The sequence below is a fragment of the Bacillus rossius genome, chromosome 1 (genome assembly GCF_032445375.1).
Source record: "Bacillus rossius redtenbacheri isolate Brsri chromosome 1, Brsri_v3, whole genome shotgun sequence".
Classification (NCBI taxonomy): domain Eukaryota; kingdom Metazoa; phylum Arthropoda; class Insecta; order Phasmatodea; family Bacillidae; genus Bacillus; species Bacillus rossius.
This window is the reverse complement of record NC_086330.1, coordinates 34348826-34371297: the sequence shown is the minus strand read 5'-3', so window position 1 is coordinate 34371297 and position 22472 is coordinate 34348826. Positions and strand designations below refer to the sequence as shown.

Here is a 22472-nt window from a genome sequence, read left to right as displayed (position 1 = left end):
AAAGTGCTATTTAGTCTCTTCAATCTGCTTTTCTCTTCCTGTAGTCCCCTTACCATATCCGTATGCTCCGTCAACCTAGCATTTTCTCATTTTACTCACCTTCAAGTTTGCTCTTAACTTGAATACTTCATTTAATAGGTCCACATCCTTGTCTGCTCGTCCCACCATCTCCTCATCTATTTCATTTCCTCAAACACCTACATATGCTCCTCTGTATACCTGCCCTCCGTTTCAGCTAGGGCCCTTTTTAGGTTCCCGACTTCTTCTTCAAGTTTATTAAGTCTGTCTATTACTTTTCTATCTGTCCTTTACTCATCCAACCTTCCCAATGTGCCATTTTATTTCTTTTCCATCTGCTGTAATATTTCCTCCCTCCATTTCGTTCCCTTAGCTTACTCCTCTTTCTGCATCTTCCCTTCTTTAACTAACGTCTCACAGAACATATTCCACAACCATTCCCTCCCCTGGGTTACACACGACTGTTTTGCCTCCCTTCCCATCACCTGCAATTGACTCTCCCCATCCTTCGCACATTCGGCATTTGACATACGTACTATCTTCCTTTGTTAAGCCATACTTCTTGCAAATTCACTATTCTCACGACCTTCTACCCCCTCCAATACACCTCCACAAAAAAAGTGAAACTACTCATTGCACGTATCACATTGGATGACACTATCCCTCTTCCTCCACACTTTCCAGCAACCCTTACATTTCACTCTCCCGTACATCCCTAAACCTAGTCACCTACGTGCTTGCCACCAAGCTTTGCCTTTCATGCACTTTCATGCCATGCGCCTGCCGCTGCCTAGCCTTTCCTTTTTAATTTATTGCCACTGCAACTCAACTGTGAATAGTTTGTAAGGTGTAGAATTAACAGTTTGCTTAGTTATTTATACTTCATCTGCTTGTGGCTACCATAGCTAAAATTAATTAAATTCATTCAATTATATATAGTTATAGTTTGTTATGTTCTTTAAGCACAATTCCTGTAATCACTCAGTTTCTATGCATATATTTATTTTTTTATTTTATTTTTTCGATTTTGGTTGCATAATAGTACTGCATATATTAATTTCAAACTGGGATTCAAGATTAAATTAGCTTCACTAAAGTACATCTAATATTCCTCCTACCTTGTCTAGTTAGTATTGATCAAACACAGGAATATTTAAGAAATTTAAAAAAAAAAAAATTTCACCTTAATTTTGATAAAATGAGAACTATCACACTATCAGTCATTTTAATCTACCATGAACCAATAAATTTGAACCTTAGATGCTATACAATAATTTTTGGCAACTAGAAATGTATTGATCTTAATTTTATTGCAAGCAAGTTAAATGCAATTATGTCTGCAAGGTTAGTTAAGCCTTGATTTATTGCTGCTGTACATAGGGGCCATTGGTTTTAATGTTATGACTAGTTACTATATCCCTATTTACAAATTTGGGGGAGGAGTAGAAGACAAGACACGGGGTTCTCCTTAGATTTGGCGGCCGTGCTACTGAATACCTGATATACTGAGAATGGCGTAGTTGGCAAGCATAGCACAGCATGGTTGTCATCAGTTTAGCCAGCAGTAAAAGTAACCTCTTGTTTATTTAATTTATGCCATTTTCTTGAGGTAGGGTCTGAAAAAAAGATTCTGAACTTTGCTCTCGTGAGTGTAGGAATTTCCTTACAAGTACAGCGACCAACTATTTAAACGTAGCAATCCAGAGAGGAACATGTAGGAGAATGGCAGAAATGTTTCAACATGTGAGGGAAGAGTTGGGGGTACGGGAATGTAGGGCAACAAGGGTTGATGACATCCATTTTTAGAGACTGAGCAAGACCTGGGAAGGAAACCGCCTGTGACACAGTCTGCGAGTTGTACCGCACTTAACATACGTGACACGTGAACGTACAACAGCCTTTTGGTTTTGATCTGATCATGGCAAAGTGCCTTCTGTGTCCCTAACTTATCCTCTTTATTGTAGACAAATCATAACTCAAAAAGTCTTTCTCCCAATTAGTCCAAGACATTGGAAGATTCAAGGTATTATAACAACCTGCTTGTGAAGTTTTAACTTCAGAGTAAGTTAATACATTTCAAGATTTTGTTAAAAAGGTTCATAGTTGAAATAGTCATTGTTATATTGTAGTTGGGTGTGTTATGGAACAAGTGTTTTTTTATCCTTTTATAAGTCATAGACAGAATAAAGGACATGAAACACTTGGCGGGAACTTAATGATAGAAACCTGAGAAATACTTCATTGCTGCGGTTTGTGTTCTGCTTCTCCGAGCTTCATTCCCCTATACTGTGTGATCTGGTGGGGAACAAAGGGTTGTTCTAATGGTGAGTGAAGGAAGGGTGAAACGTGTAGACATCTGATGTAGAAGAAATCAAATTATTTCTGGAAATCATGGAAAATCAAAATCATGACTTTGAACTTGGGTGCCCAGGAATGAGAGTCTTAGTGTCTTAACCACTGCACCACCTCGCGTCATCCCTCGTTTCTTTCACGTGCTTGCTCGTGATTGGCCAATTAACAAAGTTTACGGTTGGGAATGGGACATTTACGAGTCTTGTTTACTGACACTTTTCTCTCAATTTACATGTTATGAATAACAATGAAAAATAGAGAGAGGAAATATCTTAATATTCAGTAGGTATTATTTATTCTTGCAAGTGCCAATGGTTTTATTTTAATGACTATCTGTTCATTTCAGGAAATTCTCGGAGCAGACTGCATTATGACAGACGAAGTTCAGAAAAAAGTTTTGGAAAGTACGCTCTTTCATCCTACTGCCAAGAAGTACCCACCAAAACTGTCATATCAGAAAGCATTTTTGAAAGCATTAATGGTACAGGCAGGTACAAACACTTAATGCTGTTATTTTACTATTATTTTTATAAATACATTATGTATTGTAAATTAAAACTAACTATATATATTGTTATCTATACTATAGTCTTTAAATCTAGCCAATAAGGATGCACAATATTAACAACATAGATATAAGAAAATAGTGCAAGAATGGAGTGCATGGTGATAGTATCTTTTAATTATATACTAAACTATATTTTGTTGTTATTGTTTTTTTTTATTATATTTGTTTTTGTATGCTTTGTATTTAATGTATTCAAACATTTAATGCTGTTTGGTACTACATAAATATACTAAAGTTCAGTAGGAAATCAATTTTAGAGTGTTTTTGTAACAAATTGTGATTCATTGGTTTTGGGTTGCTGGATTCCTTATTTTCTTTTAAATGAAACTAAAGTTTTTTCACACACTAAACAAAAATGGTGTAGCTTAGTGTGTTGTCCCAGTGAATAGTAACAGCAGCACTCAGATATTTATTTTTTGTGCAACTAAAAGTTTCCTCCTCTACGGCAGAGGCCGATCACCAGGGGTGACAAGTTTACACTGAATAACCACACTAATTGAAGCCTGGAACAACTTAAAATCTCAAAATGTTATGATAACGATCAGCAACTACCTTGCACACGTGTCCGGAAAACATAGAGAAAAAAAGATTTTAATCTAAAATATAATACAGTTCCAAAAAAAAAATCCAAATAATGATTACTGGGCTTCAAACTGACTAGCCATTGCCTTTGCAGGAAGTCAAAACTGATTATAATACGTTTTGGGTGGGTGTTGTCCTGTTGTATTACGCCTTTGCAGTTTAACAGAGAGTCTTACATGCTACTGTTTTCTTCCTTTCGACATCGCATAGCATGTAAACTCCAGGCTTTCCTTTGGGCGGGGCACTTGGTTCTGCGGCCACTAGTCTCTGATGAATTTGTATGATAAGCAGTGTTTTATTTAATATGGCTTGGAGTCTTATCAGCAGTAAAGTCATGCATGGCCTGTAGCAGGGAACCATCACAGTGCGTGAAGTCAGTGGCGTAGCCAGGATTTGTGTATGGGGGTTGTTATGAAGCATGGGTTCCCCCCCCCCCCCCCGTATTAAAGCGGTGTAGGGTATTAAAGCGGTGTAGGGTATTAAAGCGGTGTAGGGGGGGGGAGTATTCCGGGGTTGGATTTTAAGGTGTAAAATAGTGCTATTTTAGCAGTTTTCGGTACTTAAATTTAAATATTGTAATGGTAAAATTTTTATTAATTTTAATATGAAATTTGTTTCAGTGATGAATAAGAAATTAATTAAAGATTTGGTGCTAGGGGGGGGGGGGGGGGTTGAACCCCTAACCCCCCCCCGGGCTACGCCTCTGCGTGAAGTGATATTCCGCTGTCGCTCGCAGGTGGAGAGCTCGGGAGCAGAGGTGTGCGACGAGCTCTACGCGGCTCTGTGCTCCACGCTAGTGGGGCGAGGGCCGAGCGAGGACCACCACTACCGCCACTACTTCCTGGCTGACGGCGGTGCCGGCACCACCTCCCTGGTGCTGAAGGAGAGCTGCAGCATCGTCTCTGGCGGCACGACCGGCCTCTGCGCTTGGCAGGTACCGCGGCGGTCAGCTGCCGTCGAGAGGAACCAGGGGCTTGCTTCCCGCCCGACACACAATGCACAGCTTTTCAAGCCCCACAATATTTAGAAAAAAATACCTTTTTTTTAGTGTTACCATGGCCATGACTGTAAATATGGCAGGTGGCGCATACTGCATTCCGTGTAAAGTTTCCCATTCATTCTATTATCAACTTGTAATATTGTAGTCCTAATTCAAGCAAAACCTTGCGTATGCAATTTTATAGTATGTATGTATGATTGCTCTAAAACATCTGGAAAAAAAAATCTTTTACTCTGGGTGATGGCTGACTGAAGCATAACGGTTTATCCCCACAGTTACTCTCACTGGGGAATTTCCATGATTCTTCCAGGATCTATTGTAAATAACTAAATATACTAACTTTACATAAGCAATTCAAACTTCCCTGACTACCACAATGTAGACATCCTGATTGATTACATCAGAGGTGGCCAGCATGCTGCATTCGGCCCATAACACTCTTTTCACAAGGCCCGTGTAAAGAATCTTACGATTAAGAAAGATTATAAATTAATACTGTCTTGTATTAGACGATTTTGTTTGTATGTAAGTAGATGTTATGAAGTGATGATATTCGCACAGAAATAGTGGAAAAAAATATTTTATTTATATATTTGTTATGGTTTGTCATTGTTTCATGGGGAAAAAATTTCAGTTTTTGTAAACATTGTTTTTGAGAGAATAATTGCCTTTTTTTTTTCTTTTCATATCAAGCCATTATTTTTTAATTGGTTACTATACAAAATATCACAACATAAAAAAAAAAAATTGTTATACAAAATTTAATCTGTATTTATGTGTGTCCAGCCCTAGAAAAAAAGTAAAAGTTGGCCATCACTGAATTATGTACTTATTTGCTGCTTTTACATTTTCCATTTATTTTGCCACACAAAATCAATTTTGGCGGTCTTTTAAAACAGCTGTGTAGTTTATAATATGATGACAGGATAGCTGCAGTTAATGTATTAGAAACATAATTACAAACTATTATCTTCAATTGCATTACGTAAATGGGATGCCCCGAGTAACCGAACTTAAAAATGTTGCCCGTGACAAAGAAAAGTGAAGAGTAACAGTTGCGAGGTAACCGGAATTAGCTTCTGTACAAATGCTACATATGGAGCTTGTTGAGCATGTAGGGGCAGCGGGTTTCGCGCGGGCGCAGGCGTCGCAGGCCCTGTCCGAGTGGTGCCTGGCGCACCCTGCGGTGCTGGCCGGCCGGCGGGTGCTGGAGCTGGGCTCGGGGGTCGGCCTAACGGGCCTGGTCGCCTGCCTCCGCTGCCGGCCCGCCTCCTACGTCTTCTCCGACGCCCACCCGGCCGTCCTGCGGCTCCTGCGCGAGAACGTGGCGAGGAACTTGGCTCTGGTCCCCGGGCCGGACGCCGCCGGCGACGCGACGCCCTACGCGGCCGCGCTGGGATGCACAGCGGTCCAGGTGGTCGACCTGCCCTGGGAGTCGGTGCCCTCCCACTCCGCCCTCGTTCCGGAGGTTGTGTTGGCAGCAGGTGAGAACAATCTTGTCGACGTCAGGTGACGTGACGAGAGGACGTTTTGGACAGAAAAGGCGCGGCTTGGGGCGGTAAGCTCCCATGATTCCAGCCGATAACTCTACCCGCCATTGATTTCACGTGCAACAAACGATGAATTGCTCTTCTTCGCCTATTTTTTTTGGCCGGGACAAGACGAAAACTTAACCACTTCAACTAAACGTGGTAGAACCCTCATGAAAATTCCACTTAAGAAAATTTTCTGCATAAAAAGTATACAAATTTAGCTCTTGACCTACAAACACATACAATTTTACCGGTTTTATCTTCAGTTGCGACCCTTGGATGCAAGTTATCCCCAAATGACCATACTGTTTTAGACAAATCAAGGTTACACTGACTGATATGACAGACTGCATCTGAATCAGTCAAAAAAAAAAAAAAAAAACAGTATTTACCTGAAAATAATGTGACTGAATATAATGCGACCTCAAACTTTTTGATGTGTTTATTAAAACGACTTTATGGATTGTATATCACAATTCAAGTACAGTAGAACTCTGTTTAATATTTTTCAAGGCGGCAAAATAAAAAACCTAACATTATAAGCAGGAAATATCAATTTAGCACTTGTCAGTGTTTGGACATTTTACCAATTGACTCATCAACATAAATTAATTAATTTAAAAGTAAACTACTGATGGTTTATTTGTCTTTAAAGAGACACTGCCACATTTCATTCTTGACTGTGACAATGAAATATCAGCAATATTACTAGTCATGCAGTGCTAAAAAATATTGAAGCTGGATCAGTGAAAGTCTTGGATAATGTGCAATTGTACTAACATGTACAAACCCTGAGCTAAATTATTAATTAATGGAGATTCCATCCCCAACTTGCATAGAATTTCATCTTGTAAGATTCCAGAAATTGCTTGATTAAATGGCAGAAGCGTACGCAGAACTCAATTTGGCCGGGGGGAATAGAACCACTTTGCCCAGTTTAAAAGTTGTAACAAAATAATTTAAACTAGTGATGGGCCAATCAAATCCTTAGTATTAGAAGGATTCAGTATTCTAGGAAAAATATTTTATGTAAAACATCAGAGTAACGAAAGAAATTTTAAAAATTCAACACTGATAACCTCTGAAGATTACTAGGTTAACATTTTTCTTTATAATATTTCTGTTACGATTCTCCAAGATATTGTACTTCTAACATGTAATTATATAAATAAAATTACAATATAGATTTATTTTGTATACTTAGTGATTATGGATACTTGTTAATGAAACAAATATTTAAAGGGTTAAATTTTATAACACCATAGTTAATATTTTTTAATTTCTTGTACATTATTTTATTTTTGACCATTGAGACCTAAATTCAGATTCGAGGGGTATATTCCAAGTACTCTTTGGATTTCAAATTCGAGATTCAGATTTTAAAAATAAGTTATTTGACCCATGACTAATATGAATATGTTTTTCATATATTTAAGAATATGTAACTCAATGTCACGGTGTTTACTGCAATTAGTGGAACTACTTTGTTGCCAGATGTGGTGTACGACAGTACGCTATTCCAGCCGTTATGTGAAGCTTTACGGCACCTAGCAGTCGAGGTTAACCACAAGTGCCTTATTGTACTGGCTTGCACCATACGCAACAGTCACACACTTGACCAATTCTTCAGTCGGCTAGGTGAGTTAAACACAGTTTACCATGTATACTCCATTTTGTCATAATTTCTGGTTTGGTCCAAACATCTCTGTGGTACTGCAGATATTATGATCTGTGTACATATATGTACAAGACTTAAGTTAAATTTAAATTGTTGTGTAGTTAATAAAAAAAAATTATTTGATGTCCCAATTTTGTACGCACCCATACTACTTAAAAAATATATAATATTAAAAAGTAATATGTGTTAATTTATTACTGATCTACTTTAATGCAGCTTTTAATGAGATTGAAAAGAGGAGATGAGTTTAATTTTTTAATCTATGTGAAATTTTACAATGCCATTTTTACAGTATTTGATCACACTTCATTGTTTTTTTAATTATTATTTCTGTATCTCCTCTATGTCATTTATTCTTTGAATAAATTACTAATGTTAATGTACTAACATTTATGCTGGCCTGTTGAAAGGTGAAAATATTGGGCGTTACTCTATGTGTTTACAGCAACCAGTAGTCTGCATGTACAGACAGAAGAAGTAATCCAGCCCTCTGTATTCATATACAGCAGTGACCCTCCGGTGAAAGTATACACTATCACCAGCACACCAAGATCAGAGAGATAGCATTTGAATGGATGTACAGTGTGTGGTACTTTAAATAAAAAACTTAAAATCCTTTTAGAGTTCTTCCCAAGAAGCCTGGTTTGTATGTCATTATGTATTATTATGCATGAACAATCTCTTTAGTACAAATTGGATGGTGTTATGCAGAAAGGAACCAGTCCACAAAAATGGAAAAATTGAGTTTATGGTGTAACCACATTATACACATCCATTTCTGTCTTTTTCATAATAGAACCAGTCCACAATGTTGATTGGTGCCACCAAAACAAAGGATGTTTTAAATCCCAAATCCAAAAATAGTGTACTTCAATTTTGCTGGATGGAACCAGTCCTCAAGTTCCATTCTGTAAAATATTACAAATGGGACAAATATTTTCTATTTGGAACCAGTCCACATAGAGTTCACTCTGCAAAACAGAGATGGTGCTGTTTGTATTATCTAGATGGAACCAGTCCACACAGGTTCCTTCCTTAAAAACAGAATTTGTGCTATTGAGTGCATTGGTCTGGCCACAGAACGTCATTCTGCTAACAAAACGTTAGTTGTGTTGTGGAAACTTGTTTATCTCTATTACAAAATGTTTCTTTTAGTAACATCAGAATGAAAAGATTGTTTTGTTTATTAGGCGGGTTGATGTTACCATCGAATAACATGTATTGTTTTTAGTGCTTGAAAAATGTCTCGTCACCGTACTTTGAAAATACTTCATTTGGCACAATCATTACAAAGTAAGTTAGTAGCAAATATATAGAATATAATATATATAGAATAAAATTTCTTATAAAATTATAATATTTAATTTGATTGTTGATGTATTAAATGTAGCTATTTTAATTCTATTAACTTAATTGGTGGAATTTTAATAAGGAAAACATTTTACTTGTGTAGTATTATTGTGAAAAGAAATGTGAAAAAATGTTTAGGTGAGCAAGGAGGGAGTATCAACCTAGAAGCAAATACATCGCCATCGTCTTCAGATTTGTCAGAAAATCGTGAAGAAAAAGCCGATTGTGTAGAAAATATTGTGTACAACGGTTCTGAGGAGGTACTCAATTCGACTGATGGCTCCAAATCCAGTGGAATTCAGGTAGGCCTAATAGTATCACTTAAGTTATTTATTTATTTTATTTTGTTCTGCTGAACATAATTAATCAATCTATTGTTCCTTTTATGTATAGACTGCCAGCATACCTACAGGAAGTGACCTTCCATGTGGCGCAAATAATAGTCAGAAGGAACAGCAACCATTGTATATATTTGAACTTCCTGATGATGATCCACTTCTTCAAGGATCTACAAACACTAGTCATGAGAAGAAAATTGCTGACCAAGAGACAGAAAGAAATTGTGACATTCAACACGAAATTTTGTTGGAGGTGGATTTAGAACAACATGTAAATACTCTGCAGCCACTTCATGAGTTTGATGTTTCTTTATTCCACGAGTCAGGAAATGAAAAGCCTCCATTACAACAGAGTATAGAGTGTGATACACCCCAGGATGAAGATGTTGATGAACGTGTTGGCCTTGAAGAGGAAAATGATGGTGTCGAGAAAGGAAAAGGAAGAAACAAAAAGGGAAGAAAACGAAAACATGCTCAGCAGAACAGAAGTGATTGTAAGAAAAAGCGGGACAGTAATGAAACCTACATAAATAGTAAAGGAACAGAAGTAGCACCACGTGTATTTGAAGATTATGACTGTCAATGCACAAACAAATGTTCGTCAATAGTTGCTGTAACAAAAAGAAAACATTTGTTTAATGAATTTTATAGATTGGGGTCATACAACAATCAAACGACTTTCATAACATCTCTTGTCTCAGAAGCACCAAAAAAGAGACAACTACAGAGGAGATACAGAAAAAGTACAGTTTTCTAGAATATATAACTTGGATGGTCAAAGAGTGTGCAGAGAAATGTTTTGCAAAACATTAGGTATCTCAACAAAACGTGTAAATACAGCACTGAAAAAACTACGGAATAACCAGTTGTTGGACAAAAGAGGTCAAGTTCAAGGTGGAAAAAATGAAGTCTGCGCTGAACGTGTGAGTGATTGACCATATCAAGAAAGTGCCCAAATATACATCACACTATACAAGAGAAGAAAACAGTACATGTGAATTCTTACCATTGGGCATGACCATATCTAAGATGTATGAACAATATAAAACAGAAACTCCAAATACTGTGAGCTACTCTAAGTACAAGGATGTGTTTTATAAGAACTTCAATCTTAAGACCAAAACTCTGAAGAAGGATACATGCAACAAATGTGATTCTTTATGTTCTCAGATAAAGAATGAAAATTACCAATGTCAGAAAGAAAGGCTCCAGGAGGAACACAAAACACATTTGTCATTAGCAAATATTGCCGGACAACAGATGAATGCAGATTTGCTTAGAGCAAAGAATGAAGAAAACATTGAATGCTGTACTTTTGACCTTGAAAAAACTTTACCATTGCCTCGCCTGCAAACAAATATTGTCTTTTACAAACGGCAGCTGTGGGTGTACAATGCAGGAGTACACAGCGGCAAAACCGACGATGGCTTCTGCTATGTATGGATGGAAAATGAAGCTGGAAGAGGTGTGCAAGAAGTGGGTTCTTGTCTATTAAGACATCTCAAAGAAAATTTGACAGACAACATAACTGAACTGATACTATGGTCGGACTCATGTGGTGGCCAAAATAGAAATATCAAACTGATATTGATGTTGAAATGTTTCTTAGGGTCTTCCGAAGCACTGAACTTGCGTGAAATCACTCTTAGATTTCTAGTATCTGGCCACAGTTTCCTGCCGAATGACACAGATTTTTCCCACATTGAGCGATCATTGAAGCACCATCAAAGACTCTACAGCTGTTCAGACTACATTGATGTCATGAAAGCAGCTAAGAAGAAAAAACCACTAAAAGTAACAAAAATGGCAAGTAAAGATTTTGTTGGGACAGCAGCTGTTGAGAAACTCATTACTAACAGAAAAGTTTCTGTAACACATGACAAAGTGAATTGGTTGTTTGCAAGAGAAATAGTGATCAGAAGAGACGAACCATTTCTTTTCCATATGAAATATGAACTAGGTTCGGAAAGAGAGTACGAGGTTGACATTTCTAAGAAAAGACCAGGAAGACTGATGGAATGTGGCTCTTCCCTAACATATGATCGGCTTGTTCCTTTGTGGGAAAACGGGAAAACCATAAATCCTGCAAAAATACGAGACCTGAAGAGCCTAATGCAACTTGTACCACCATGCTATCAGGGGTTTTATAAACACCTGAGAGCATCTGCTACAGAAGAAGGTGAAGATGTCAATGGTTTAAATCAAGACCTTGACTTCGAAGTAGATGATGAATGAACACTTAATATGTTGTTGCAGAGCTGGTAGGCAATACAAGTTCAGGAATTTGATGTACAAGGTATTTTTAATCTCACCAGCATTTTAAATTTGGTTTCTAAAATGCCCTAAAATATTTTTCATGTTTGTGCTCTAAAAGATTATAATAGTTTCTATTTTAAATGTCATAATGACATTCTCATGTGTAGTGATGCTTATGACGGATAATGCGCAAAAGTGTAACACTGATATTGTTTTTGCATTATCAACATTATTGGTTGTAACACTAGTTTATAATGAATTATTGTCATACTATTTTGTTTAATGTATAGTGAAACTTCGAATATTAAAGTAATTTATGTAGAATGTTGTGCATTAGTAGTTTAAAGACAAAACATTAAAATTCATTCGAGCCTGATAACAACAATATTGCATAAGAAAAAACACATGTTTCCTTTCTGCAAAATTCAGATGTTGTAAATACCTATTTCTGCAGAAAAGAACCAATCAACAAATTACACTATTTTTAACTGATTATGAAATTAAATGTGGTTACGTTGTATGAGATAAGATAGCCTGTTTTAATCTGCTTTGTTTGAAAACACTTTAACATTGATCTATGTTATGTGTGAATTAAAGTAAACCTCGAACTTTGGGCCTGTTTTTCTCAGTTTGGTTTCAGTGTTGATTGGTTCCTTTCTGCATAACACCATCCAATTGTGTGTAATATACACAATGAGGAAGTGGTACATGACTTTTTTTATTAATGTATCTAATTAAATATAATCTGGTCAAGTCAAAGTCTGTAAGTTAATTAAATCCTCACTCAGATAATTAGTTATATTTAAGTGTTTTTTACTTCATAAGATATGCAAAATATTTTATATGCAAACATTTTTCTTCATGTGGTTAACTTTTTACTTATACTGACATTGGCAGGTCTGAACTTCAATTTGAAAAAGTACTTAAGTTTGTCAATTCTTGACGCCTGCACCAATGAATATTGGCTGTGTGCCAGTAAGCATACATCTTTCCCTCTGTAGTTGTAATTTGTTATAGTCTTGACTAGCACTATATTAATACTTTTTTTCACCAATAGAACGCTAAAGCTATTAGGAAAAAAAATTTTAAATGTAGGTTTCCAACATTTTAATCGGGACACATTTTTCCGTGACGTTACCATTGATAAAACATGCATCTTTTATAGTTAACAGTAATAGATAGTCTTGTCAGGCCACGCGGGGCATGTTCTAAATGCACTGCCGCACACGAGACGTTGGTCAGGTAAAGCTCGGTTTACGCTTATTATTTACAGCAGAGGTGGTCTCTATTTACTCTTCTGGGGTGTGATTTTATTTCTAAGACTGCTGTCGACTGAAACCATTATTTTATATTCATAAAATATTCATAAACTTAACTAAGAAGCCACATAAATTAAAATTAGTGTGCACATAGCAAAACAAATATGTTTTATTCTGTGACAAAAAGGAAATCTTTTCACAACAACAAGACAGAAAATATTCCCGTCTTTGGTAACATTTTGGTGGAAATACATGTCACTAAAATAATTATTTTATATTCCATTTGTAAATTGTCTTATTTTCTAACAGCAAGCCATTGAAAAAGGACTTTGTGCTGATTGCTTGCTAAAAGCAATTCCTTATATGGTATTGTATTGTTCAGGTGACATAAAGCTACTTAAATAAATTTATATTTCAATAAAAATTTCTAGTTTCTATTAGAAGCTTCTGAAAATAGATTCTGTGGACACATTTAGCTAAAACTTAATTATCACCCAGTTTTTACACGCAAATATTTTGCAGCAAAAACCATTTAAATATTCCATTCATATATTCTTGTTTGGATCATGTCTGGCTAGTAAATAATAATTTTAACAATGAAATCACTTATTTTCTTGCAGTAGGCTGCTGAAATTTTGTCCACTTCATCCACTCACTAAGATCCAGACATGCTTCCTTTGGCAATGAAAGACATTTTATATGCCCTTCTTAAGTATTTATTTTTAAATATTATTTAAATAATTAATTAAAATAAATAAATGTTTCACTAACAAATTGTCCAACTTTTTCATAGAAAACCACTAAAAACCATGGTTAATTTAAAAACATTGAGAGTTTAAACGCATTATTAGAACTATGATTCACATGCACATTGACTTTATGGATAATTTTTAAAAAAATTGTACCATTCCTGTTAAATTTGATAATCTAGGAATCTTGCTAATCTGGCATGGCTGCGGTCCGGAACATGCTGATTAAGGTGCTTTCACTGTAGTATGTACAATTACTAAGCACCGTGAATTAATTTATGTTATTACAGGCAATAGTTAGAAATATGTACGTAGTATTAGTTGTGAAATGTGCACGAAAATGATTGGTGTACTGTACAATTGTGTGCCAATTGAGACACTGAGAGAATATGTAACAAAGCTCCAGCTTAGTATTTATTGTCTGTTTGCTGATGTCGGGTGATTACAAATTGTAATTATGAAGTTTTTTGTTTTTGTTTCAACAAATAATTTGTCAAGTAAACTTTAGTTCTCAACTGTGGTTACATTTTCTCCTTGAAAATCCACTGATAAACAGAGATGAGTATGCAAACCAAGGTGCCTTTCAAATGTCATCTTCCAGAAGAAATTTTAAACTTACTTTACCAACTATTTTGCATCAAAATTAGTACTTGTTGGATCATATCGGTTTTACAGAGATTCAAAAGGAAGCTTGGCAGAGTTTTTTTTTTATATATAAACAATGTGATGAGTATAATGTGATTGTGTTACATGGGAAATCACTACTACTGTTCTATCTATGAGTTATGTTGTCAACAAGAAAATAATCAATCCAGGTTCGTGACAGGTAATAAGATAAGGGTATGGCACCTAATGGCATGAGTTGATGACTAGATAAAACATATTTTGGTTTTATTTTTAGCTCAATGTCATTTTTAAAATGGGAAGATTTTGTTGTTATTGAAATGATTCCTAAAAATAAAAATATAGCAACAACCATATTTCCACTAAACTGTCCCAAATCACAATCCCAGGTTTGAACTAAGACCACTACAAGAACATGGAAGATAAAAGTTTGTGTGGTGTTTTCGACTGTGATATAAACTACATTTACTTCAAACAAAAAATCTGCAAGTGTGTGTGTTCCATACACATAATCAGAAATTGTAAGCTATGAATGGACATCATCAATTTGAGAACACAACAATAATTACAGTCCACTTGAACTAAATATTTTGTTACAAACCACACACTACATAACTTTTATTATTCCACCTGGTGTTAATAATATGTATATTTATAGGTTCTAAATCGCATGTAGAATTTGTTATTTTAACTTTTGACAGTATTTTATTTATTAAACTGCACAATATACAAACCCTACATCTAGTGCCAACAGCTGAACTTGCACAATAATTTATTTTCATGCTCTGCATAAATTGGTTATTAAAAAAGTTTTAATATAAATAAATTGAAATTCTAGGTGTATAATATTATTTTTATAGTTACTTTTAAGACATCCTGTGAAAATGTTGTGTGCAAATTAACAGTTATGTAGGTTCTGTTACCGTAAAAATGATTTTGTTTTAAAACATTTATATTAAAATGTATCAAGTGTGTTGAATGGTTAAATAAAATTGTGTTTTTTTTTAGAAACTTGAGTGCTTTATTTACATAATTATAGGCAATATTTATATTCCCTTCTATGTAATTTATTTTAAAATATTTTGAAGCTCTGCAAAACAATGTATTGAGACCTTTAGTACATAGGTAGAAAGAAAATTCTTTTAACACAATTCAAAGTTTTTTTTGTCAAAGATTGATGTAATCTGTGCAAATTTAAGATAGCAAGAGAAGCCACAATGGGACACTGTTGTGTATAAAGTAAGAGTTGTCTGAATTGTGAATACATTTCCTTATGTTTCTCATAATTATTATTGGCTCAACATAAGGACATTTTTTTTATAGTAATTTCATGAATAACACTTTATGTGGTACAATACAAAGGCCCTTACAAACAGAATTTGTTACAGTTTTCTTTACACTTTATGTGGTACAATACAAAGGCCCTTACAAACAGAATTTGTTACCGTTTTCTTTCATATTTCCATTCGTAAACGGGTGGCGCAGTCTTGGTTCCTGGTTTGATTCTTTTTGGAACTTCCTCCTTCTTACTGTGTAAATGTCTCTTCAACTCAAGTTTTCGCTGAATCACACTAAGTTCCTTCTCTCGATCAATCCTCTTCTTCAGCTGCTTGTACGCTGCCACCTTCTTGAATGTCGCCGCTTGAACTGTGGCTTCGTCCACAGCTGGGAGCGAGAGCTTTTCCAAATCTGCCAGTCTCGGCCGATTGATCTTACGATCCAGCAGTGCCGGATGCGTTTCCAAATGCTGGACCACATCAAATTTCCTAGCTTCACGCAGAGTATCGACAAAGAAGATGTGCTTATTTCTGGTCTTGTTTGCCGCATCCAGCATGTGAAGCTCCGACTGCAAGTGATCTATTTTCTTTGCTTCGATGGTCCTTCTGGTTGAGATGTAACGGAGATCTTGGGTCTGCATGAGGCGAATCTGATCCGGAGTGTGCTCATCATCTTTTTCTAGTTCATGGTGCATGCCATCCACCACGCGGGAGTTGATCATGTGAAAGTAGAACTCATCTGGATTTCTATTCAAGGCACGCTTTCTCAGCCCCTTCAGTGTGCATTCTTTTGTGTGGTGATCTCTGGCCCGAGCTTTGTAGTCTTTCTTCTTCTCGAGCAGGCCCAGGTGCTTCCTGCTTTCTGGTTGGTGTCGCTCCCTGTGAACCTTCTGATTGGTTTTCGATGCTTTCTTCCACATAGACATGTTAGCTGGCTAGTTGTAAGTGGTCCACAAGGAATGTGCAACACACCTGTAACAAAAAAATTGAAACATTTGTACAAAGTTTAAAATTATTAAATGAACCGACCACCACTAGGTTAAACTGTAACAACAATGAAAATCCTAAAAAAAATAACCTAATTAATCTAATCATATCTGCATCTCAAATTTAGGGTTGGGGGGGGGGGGGGGGGGAGGACACTGTGGTGACAAGAGTCATTTTTCTACTAACACCTCCTGGGGCAGCAGGAAATTTTATGCTGACACCCCCCTAGGAGCAGTAGATATTTTTCTGCTGACACCCTTTCAGGGAATGAGATATTTTACTGCTGACGCCTCTCCAGGAAACTAAATTATACTAACATAAGGTCAAGTTTCTCCAATTTTGTAAGTTAATTAGTGTGTTATTTAATTCTACAGAAATGACAGCCTGGAACCCTCTTCAAGAGTAGACTGGGGTGGTCCCCTCCTAAACCGCCTCACCCTCCACTAACTATGCTATTGCTTGCATGAAAAATGTTCACATTGTAACTATGTTGGTGATTTCAGGTAGGGCTTTATTAGAGTCATCTTAGAATAAGTATGATTTAAATGTTAAGTACAATCTGCTTAGCCTGTACAAGATATATGTACATGTCAGTAATTGTTTATGAGACTACATTTCTTTGAAAGAAGATGAATTAAATGAACAAATATTTTTATTTTGGCAACAGCAATTATCACTTTGTTATTTTCCCTAACAGTTTTTTGGTATTAAAAATATTTATTAACCTGTAAAAAATATTATCTTTCGGCAAACTTTTAATTTTACAATTATTTTTCCTTTATTGTAAATTCTACGTAAGCCAATGAAACTTAATATTAACTATGCACCTGCCGGAATATTTCTGAACAGATTTCCGTGCAACATTGTGGGATTTTCAGCAATTTGCAATTCATATATCAATATCAATGTTTCCCTAAAAATTTAATTGTATTTAAAGTTTTTTTTTGGGCAAAATTTATAATTGTGTGTAAGGTTTAGGAAAAAAAATTCTAGTTCTTAAGTTAGTGGTCTATGTATGTTCATGCAGAAATGTTTATTTTGTTTTTGAAGCCAGAATATGTACTGATATGTTTAAATACACAAAATTAATTAATTAGTTTGTAATATTGTGTAATTTCACATCATTATTTGAATTCTCTACCAATTTACAGTGCATTTAATAATGTTTTTCTACCGATGTTGCAAGAAATATATTAAGAATGCATAATGAATATGAGAAAGGTGAATATTTTTGTTTTTCTCTTACATCAATTTATATTCCAGTTTGTCAAATCAGCACCGTTTAATTCAAATTCAACCTGACCCTCTTAGATTTTAATGATTTTTTATTTATAGTTTACCTGCATGAAGTAAATAAAAAATATGTTTTATTTTTTTCATTTTTGAGTTTTTTAAAATTAATTTACAAAATAACCCAAATTGTATGTGTTTCTACTCTAAAAATATTTGTGATTCAGGAATTGTTGATATTGGAAAGTTCAAATTAGTCACATTTTAAAGCATTTTTAATGGGCTATTAATATGACATAAAAAAATACCAAATATACAAATAATGGAAAGTACCAAATTATATTTTCTCAAAAAGTAAAATATATGTTTATCATTTATGTAAGTGCTAGATGTTGGAATTGGTTAACAGCTTAATAAATAGTATAAATTTAATTTTTTATAAATTTCTTTGTATGCAAGTATTTAAAACATTAATATTCGTACTTTAGTATGGTCAAAAGTAAATAAATTAAATTGAGAAAACCAAGTTTGGAATTTTCCATCATATTTTTTGGTATTTTTGAATGACGCAACCCCTACTTAGTTGTAAAAGCCCATTAATTAAGCTTTCTCATGGGACCAAATTAAGGTTTCTGAAATCAACCCTTCTAGAATTACAGATATATTTGTTGATCAGAAACATGCAAAATTTGGGTTATTTTGTTAATTTTGTAAAATAATTTAAAAAAAACAATTAAAAAAAGAAATTTATTCTTCATTTACTTCATGCAGGTAAACTATAAACAAAAAAATATTGAAATCTGAAGGTCTGTCTATAATTGCCATGTGCTAAACTGTGTCTGGTGGGCACTGATTGGCTCACATTGACCCTCTGAAGTCATGTGTGGTGTGGGCGATGGTCCGAATCTCCGCGATATGAATACATTGGTCAACTTGGAACTTTTTGTCCCAATCTGTGTCCTTTGATAGCATAGAACAAAACACTCACGACATTAGAGTTTCCAGTTCCTGCTAGAAAAACATGCATGAAAACCACAAACAAAAAATCGTAAAACATTTACTCTGCTCTATTGACTACTTAAGAATTCAGGATATTCGGACATGAGACATCATAATTGCAAACTGGGCAGTTTTCATGTGACGTGACATCTTTCACATTATGTTAGACACGGACCGCCCACAGGTTCAGACTGTTGTAGACGGGCCTTAAGAGTCAGGTTAAATGTATGTGCTGATTTGACATGGAATCACCCTAAGTGAATTTGGTAATTGTTCCATCTCAAGTATCCAAGTTCATCCCTTGATCCTGATGGCATGATCCTGTGGTACATGTGTGCTGTTTTAAATTATGTTGAAAGATACTGTCAAACAAAAACAAAACTCTAATATCACAACACAAATTATGTCGGTCTGTTGGAAATTTTTTATTCATATTAAATTTATGATAATAATTCATTGTAATATCACAAGGTTTTGTTATGTTCAGGATCTTTCGACATAGTAATTTAAAACATGTAAGTACCACAGGATCATTCCATCAGAATCAAGAGATATGTGATACTGAACTTTTACTGTGAATTTTCAATTAAGTGTAGGTATTTAATTGTATAATTAATACGGAAGAGCAAGGTTTAAACATAGACTATAAGGCATTTCTGCAGTGATGTTTTGCAACAGCTAGATCATACAACTTACTGAGAGGCAGGTTAGGTTATGTCAGGTTAGCCACAATCAAGATGATTAAATGGTTAAAAGAGGCAGGTTAGGTTCTGTTAGGTTAGCCACAATTAAGATAATTAAATGGTTAAAAATTTGTATTCTTGAATAATTTTTATTCTAACTTGATTATGCAAAACTCTACTTGTGTGGAGCTTAGAAGGCAAAAATAATTGAGTGATTTACTGAATAAAAAGAAGAGTAGGTACATATTGATGAAAGGTGTTTGAAAGCAGTGCATTGAACTCTCAAGTAATTTAAAAAATTTCCGCATATATATTATCTAGGTTTTAAATTATTTTTTACTCAACACGTTTCTTCAAGGCTCTCCCAAAACATAGATTTTTTCCGGGAAAAAAAAATAAAAATTACCTACTAAATATAATTATCAATTTCTAAAATGATGTTTCATGGACAACAGCCCTAAAAAACAGATTTCTTTTAAAATACACACTTTCGTTAACACGTCCGAAATAAATTGCTTTAAATTGTAAACAACCATGAATCGATTTGGAATCGTTCACAGAGAAGTATATACATGCAGCATAAACATTGGCAGGTAATTTGTGTTATGCATGAGTTTAAAAAGTGAAACCTATGTCATCGGTGATAATTCGTTTCATAAATGTTTAGGCAAATAATTTAGAATTTTATTAAGCACAATTGATCGAAGGTTGCTAAACATTACATAAGTACATTTTAAAGAAAATAATATTTAACATTAAAAATAAATATCTATATAGCAAAGCAATATACTCTGCACTTTTATGTGTTTTTTTATAATCAATTACATCCGCCTGAAATTAGATTTAAAAAACTTAAGGGTTTGCGCGATCATGCCCAATATATTACCCGAATTATACTGTTGCACAAGACACTTTTGCGCGGGAAGCGAGGCAGGAATATCGCGCAGAGATAACATCCTCGCTTAGTTCAGCTTCTGCTTCGGGATTACGCACTAGACTCCCTCCCCCCCTTGGTTAAGTCCTTCGGGGATATCGCTCTAGGCTTCTGTTCCCCCCCCTCTCCAAAATATATCCTCATGCCCAGCAAAAGGCAGGTTAGACCAATATCTGTGAGTCAAGGAGCAGCTGCCAGCCTACCAGTGGGCCTGTCGCCCCACCTCATGCCACCCCATCACCCGATGCTGTTGCCGGGACTGGCCCTACACAGCATAGCACACTGATCCCTAACTGGATTGGGGAGGTTCACAAATAACGTACACGAGTCTGGTTTGGACTGTCGTATACACGTCACGCACAGAGTGTGCGGAGTGGACGTTTAATTAACGATGGCAATTACACTTGCAGATGCGTTTACACTATTTTCCCTACACAATTACACTATGTTTACACTGGGGACTCTGATGCGCTGTCACTAAGATTAAGCCCTCACACCAGTCGAGATTGAGGGAGAGAGTTTGATTGGAGTCGGCCAATACCGTAAATGGCGAACAGCGATGCTCGGGTCCACCTGTGTGGACAGCGACTCGCTATTAATTAAGTTAAGAGTCTTTAACTATATGTGGCCGGTGCCTGTGCACTTCGACAATCAATGAAAGTTCTGTTGTTGCGGGAGTCGGCCCGCGCCGTATGCTGCACTGCCCCGCGTAAAGCGTGGTGCAGGGAGTTTACGTTTAATCGGCTGGGATAGGCCCTACACCGTAAAAGGACCAGGCGCAAACGGGGAGTTAATTAAAAAAAGGTTTGGTTACGTGACTATATTTCCCAGAATGAATTCAATGTAGACGATGGATGAAGGCTCCCTCGCTACTGGCGTCTGGCCCTGACACGGTGGGAGGGGTGAGCATCCTCTCGCGCCAGGGTTTCTAAAGTTCCGTTATTCGTAAAATATTATATTAATAAAAAATTGTAGTGGGTTTAAATTCACACATTAAAAATTAACAATTAACTTTAATACATATATACATTTTGGAAATTGAATTTAACAATTTTACGTTAATTAAGTTTGAATAACCTGAGTCACACTGAAGACTGTTCGTCGCATGAACACTGCTCCAGTGGCGAATGATGCATGAAAATTTGGGGCGGTTTTAATTAAGTCACACACTGCTTCATTTAAATTAGGCTGAAGGCCACAAGGGGAGCACTCACAAATTAATTAGTAAAAATTTACACATGAGTGCCCTGGGCACTTATAAGTCGCACTTCCTTTGCGCGGGTTGTTAATTAAAAGTGATGTGATCATTAATGTATGTTAAATTTATAATGTACTGGAATCGTGTTGTCCGGTTGATTAGGACATGGGCTTTAATTCTACCTTTGCTCTGCGGCGCTCGCCTGACTCGGGTGGGCCATGGCTAGGGGTGCATTCCGTTAGCGGGATCGGATACTGGCGGTTGCAGGTCGGCCTTTAGGGTGGCCTTCGGTCGGACACCGTCATCTCTGTATACTATCAAATCCATTCTTATTTATTTTTAACCTTTTTAATAATATGTTGAACTTTTGTTGAAGATAAATTTGGATACAAGCAATTATTACTGCAAGGGGTGCGAAACGCTATTCATAAAAATTGTCTGAACAATTTTTGATGAGACGAAATATTGCTGTTGGTGGTTGTAATATTATTTTTTGTTTTAGTAACATAAATGATATGGTAAAATATGTTAAATTGTTTCTTATGTCGTATTAGCGAAAATAACTGCAGAAATGTAGCAGATATTTTTAAAAATAGTTTAACCTATTTTCATATTATTTTGAAAATAGTATATGCTGTCACCCGACCTCTGTGAAAGGCCCCGGGGGTACCTGACGGACGCTATGGCGTCGCGATACTCTTGTTGTCCGGAGGGGCGCCAGGCTAGCGGGCTGCTAGGCCATTGATGTTGGGTCGTGGGTACTCTGCCTCCACGTGCCCCGCCAGGTACACGGCTTGAATCTAACCTGAATGATTCTCCCTTGGCTGTGACAGCCGCTCGGCCGTGTGGAAGACGGGA

At 36.0% G+C, this 22472-nt stretch overlaps 2 protein-coding genes across 10 annotated transcripts in view; one reads left to right on the top strand and one right to left on the bottom strand.

Moving 5' to 3' along the window:
- The window catches only part of LOC134534208 (protein-lysine N-methyltransferase EEF2KMT), a 104538-nt gene extending 96192 nt beyond the window's left edge, over window positions 1–8346 (top strand). For 3 of the 5 annotated variants that reach the window (XM_063372477.1, XM_063372460.1, XM_063372494.1), the window contains exons 2-6: window positions 2717–2857; window positions 4257–4454; window positions 5665–6004; window positions 7547–7690; window positions 8176–8346. In XM_063372477.1, coding sequence (XP_063228547.1) covers window positions 2741–2857; window positions 4257–4454; window positions 5665–6004; window positions 7547–7690; window positions 8176–8294 — 918 coding nt within the window. In that variant the 5' untranslated portion in view covers window positions 2717–2740 and the 3' untranslated portion in view covers window positions 8295–8346. Of the gene's footprint in view, window positions 1–1200; window positions 2080–2716; window positions 2858–4256; window positions 4455–5664; window positions 6005–7546; window positions 7691–8175 lie in introns of those variants that run through there. The other 2 variants (XM_063372486.1, XM_063372469.1) reach the window with 2 other exon arrangements.
- Window positions 8347–14984: 6638 nt separating this feature from the next.
- On the bottom strand, window positions 14985–20048 carry LOC134534254 (probable U3 small nucleolar RNA-associated protein 11). Of its 5 annotated transcripts, none has more exons than XM_063372550.1 (2): window positions 19889–20048; window positions 14985–16555 (listed from the first exon to the last, which is right to left on the bottom strand). In XM_063372550.1, exon 2 carries the CDS (start codon window positions 16507–16509, stop codon window positions 15748–15750), a length of 762 nt encoding a protein of 253 aa, XP_063228620.1. In that variant the 5' UTR covers window positions 16510–16555; window positions 19889–20048; the 3' UTR covers window positions 14985–15747. The 5 variants fall into 5 exon arrangements, with proteins under 5 accessions (XP_063228620.1, XP_063228656.1, XP_063228628.1 ...); XM_063372586.1 differs by having other exon boundaries at window positions 19971–20048; XM_063372558.1 differs by having other exon boundaries at window positions 19893–20039.
- Window positions 20049–22472: the final 2424 nt, after the last annotated feature.

Excerpts from the sequence above, each read along its gene's own strand:
- LOC134534254 (XM_063372550.1), bottom strand. The coding sequence starts at position 16,509 with ATGTCTATGTGGAAGAAAGCATCGAAAACCAATCAGAAGGTTCACAGG.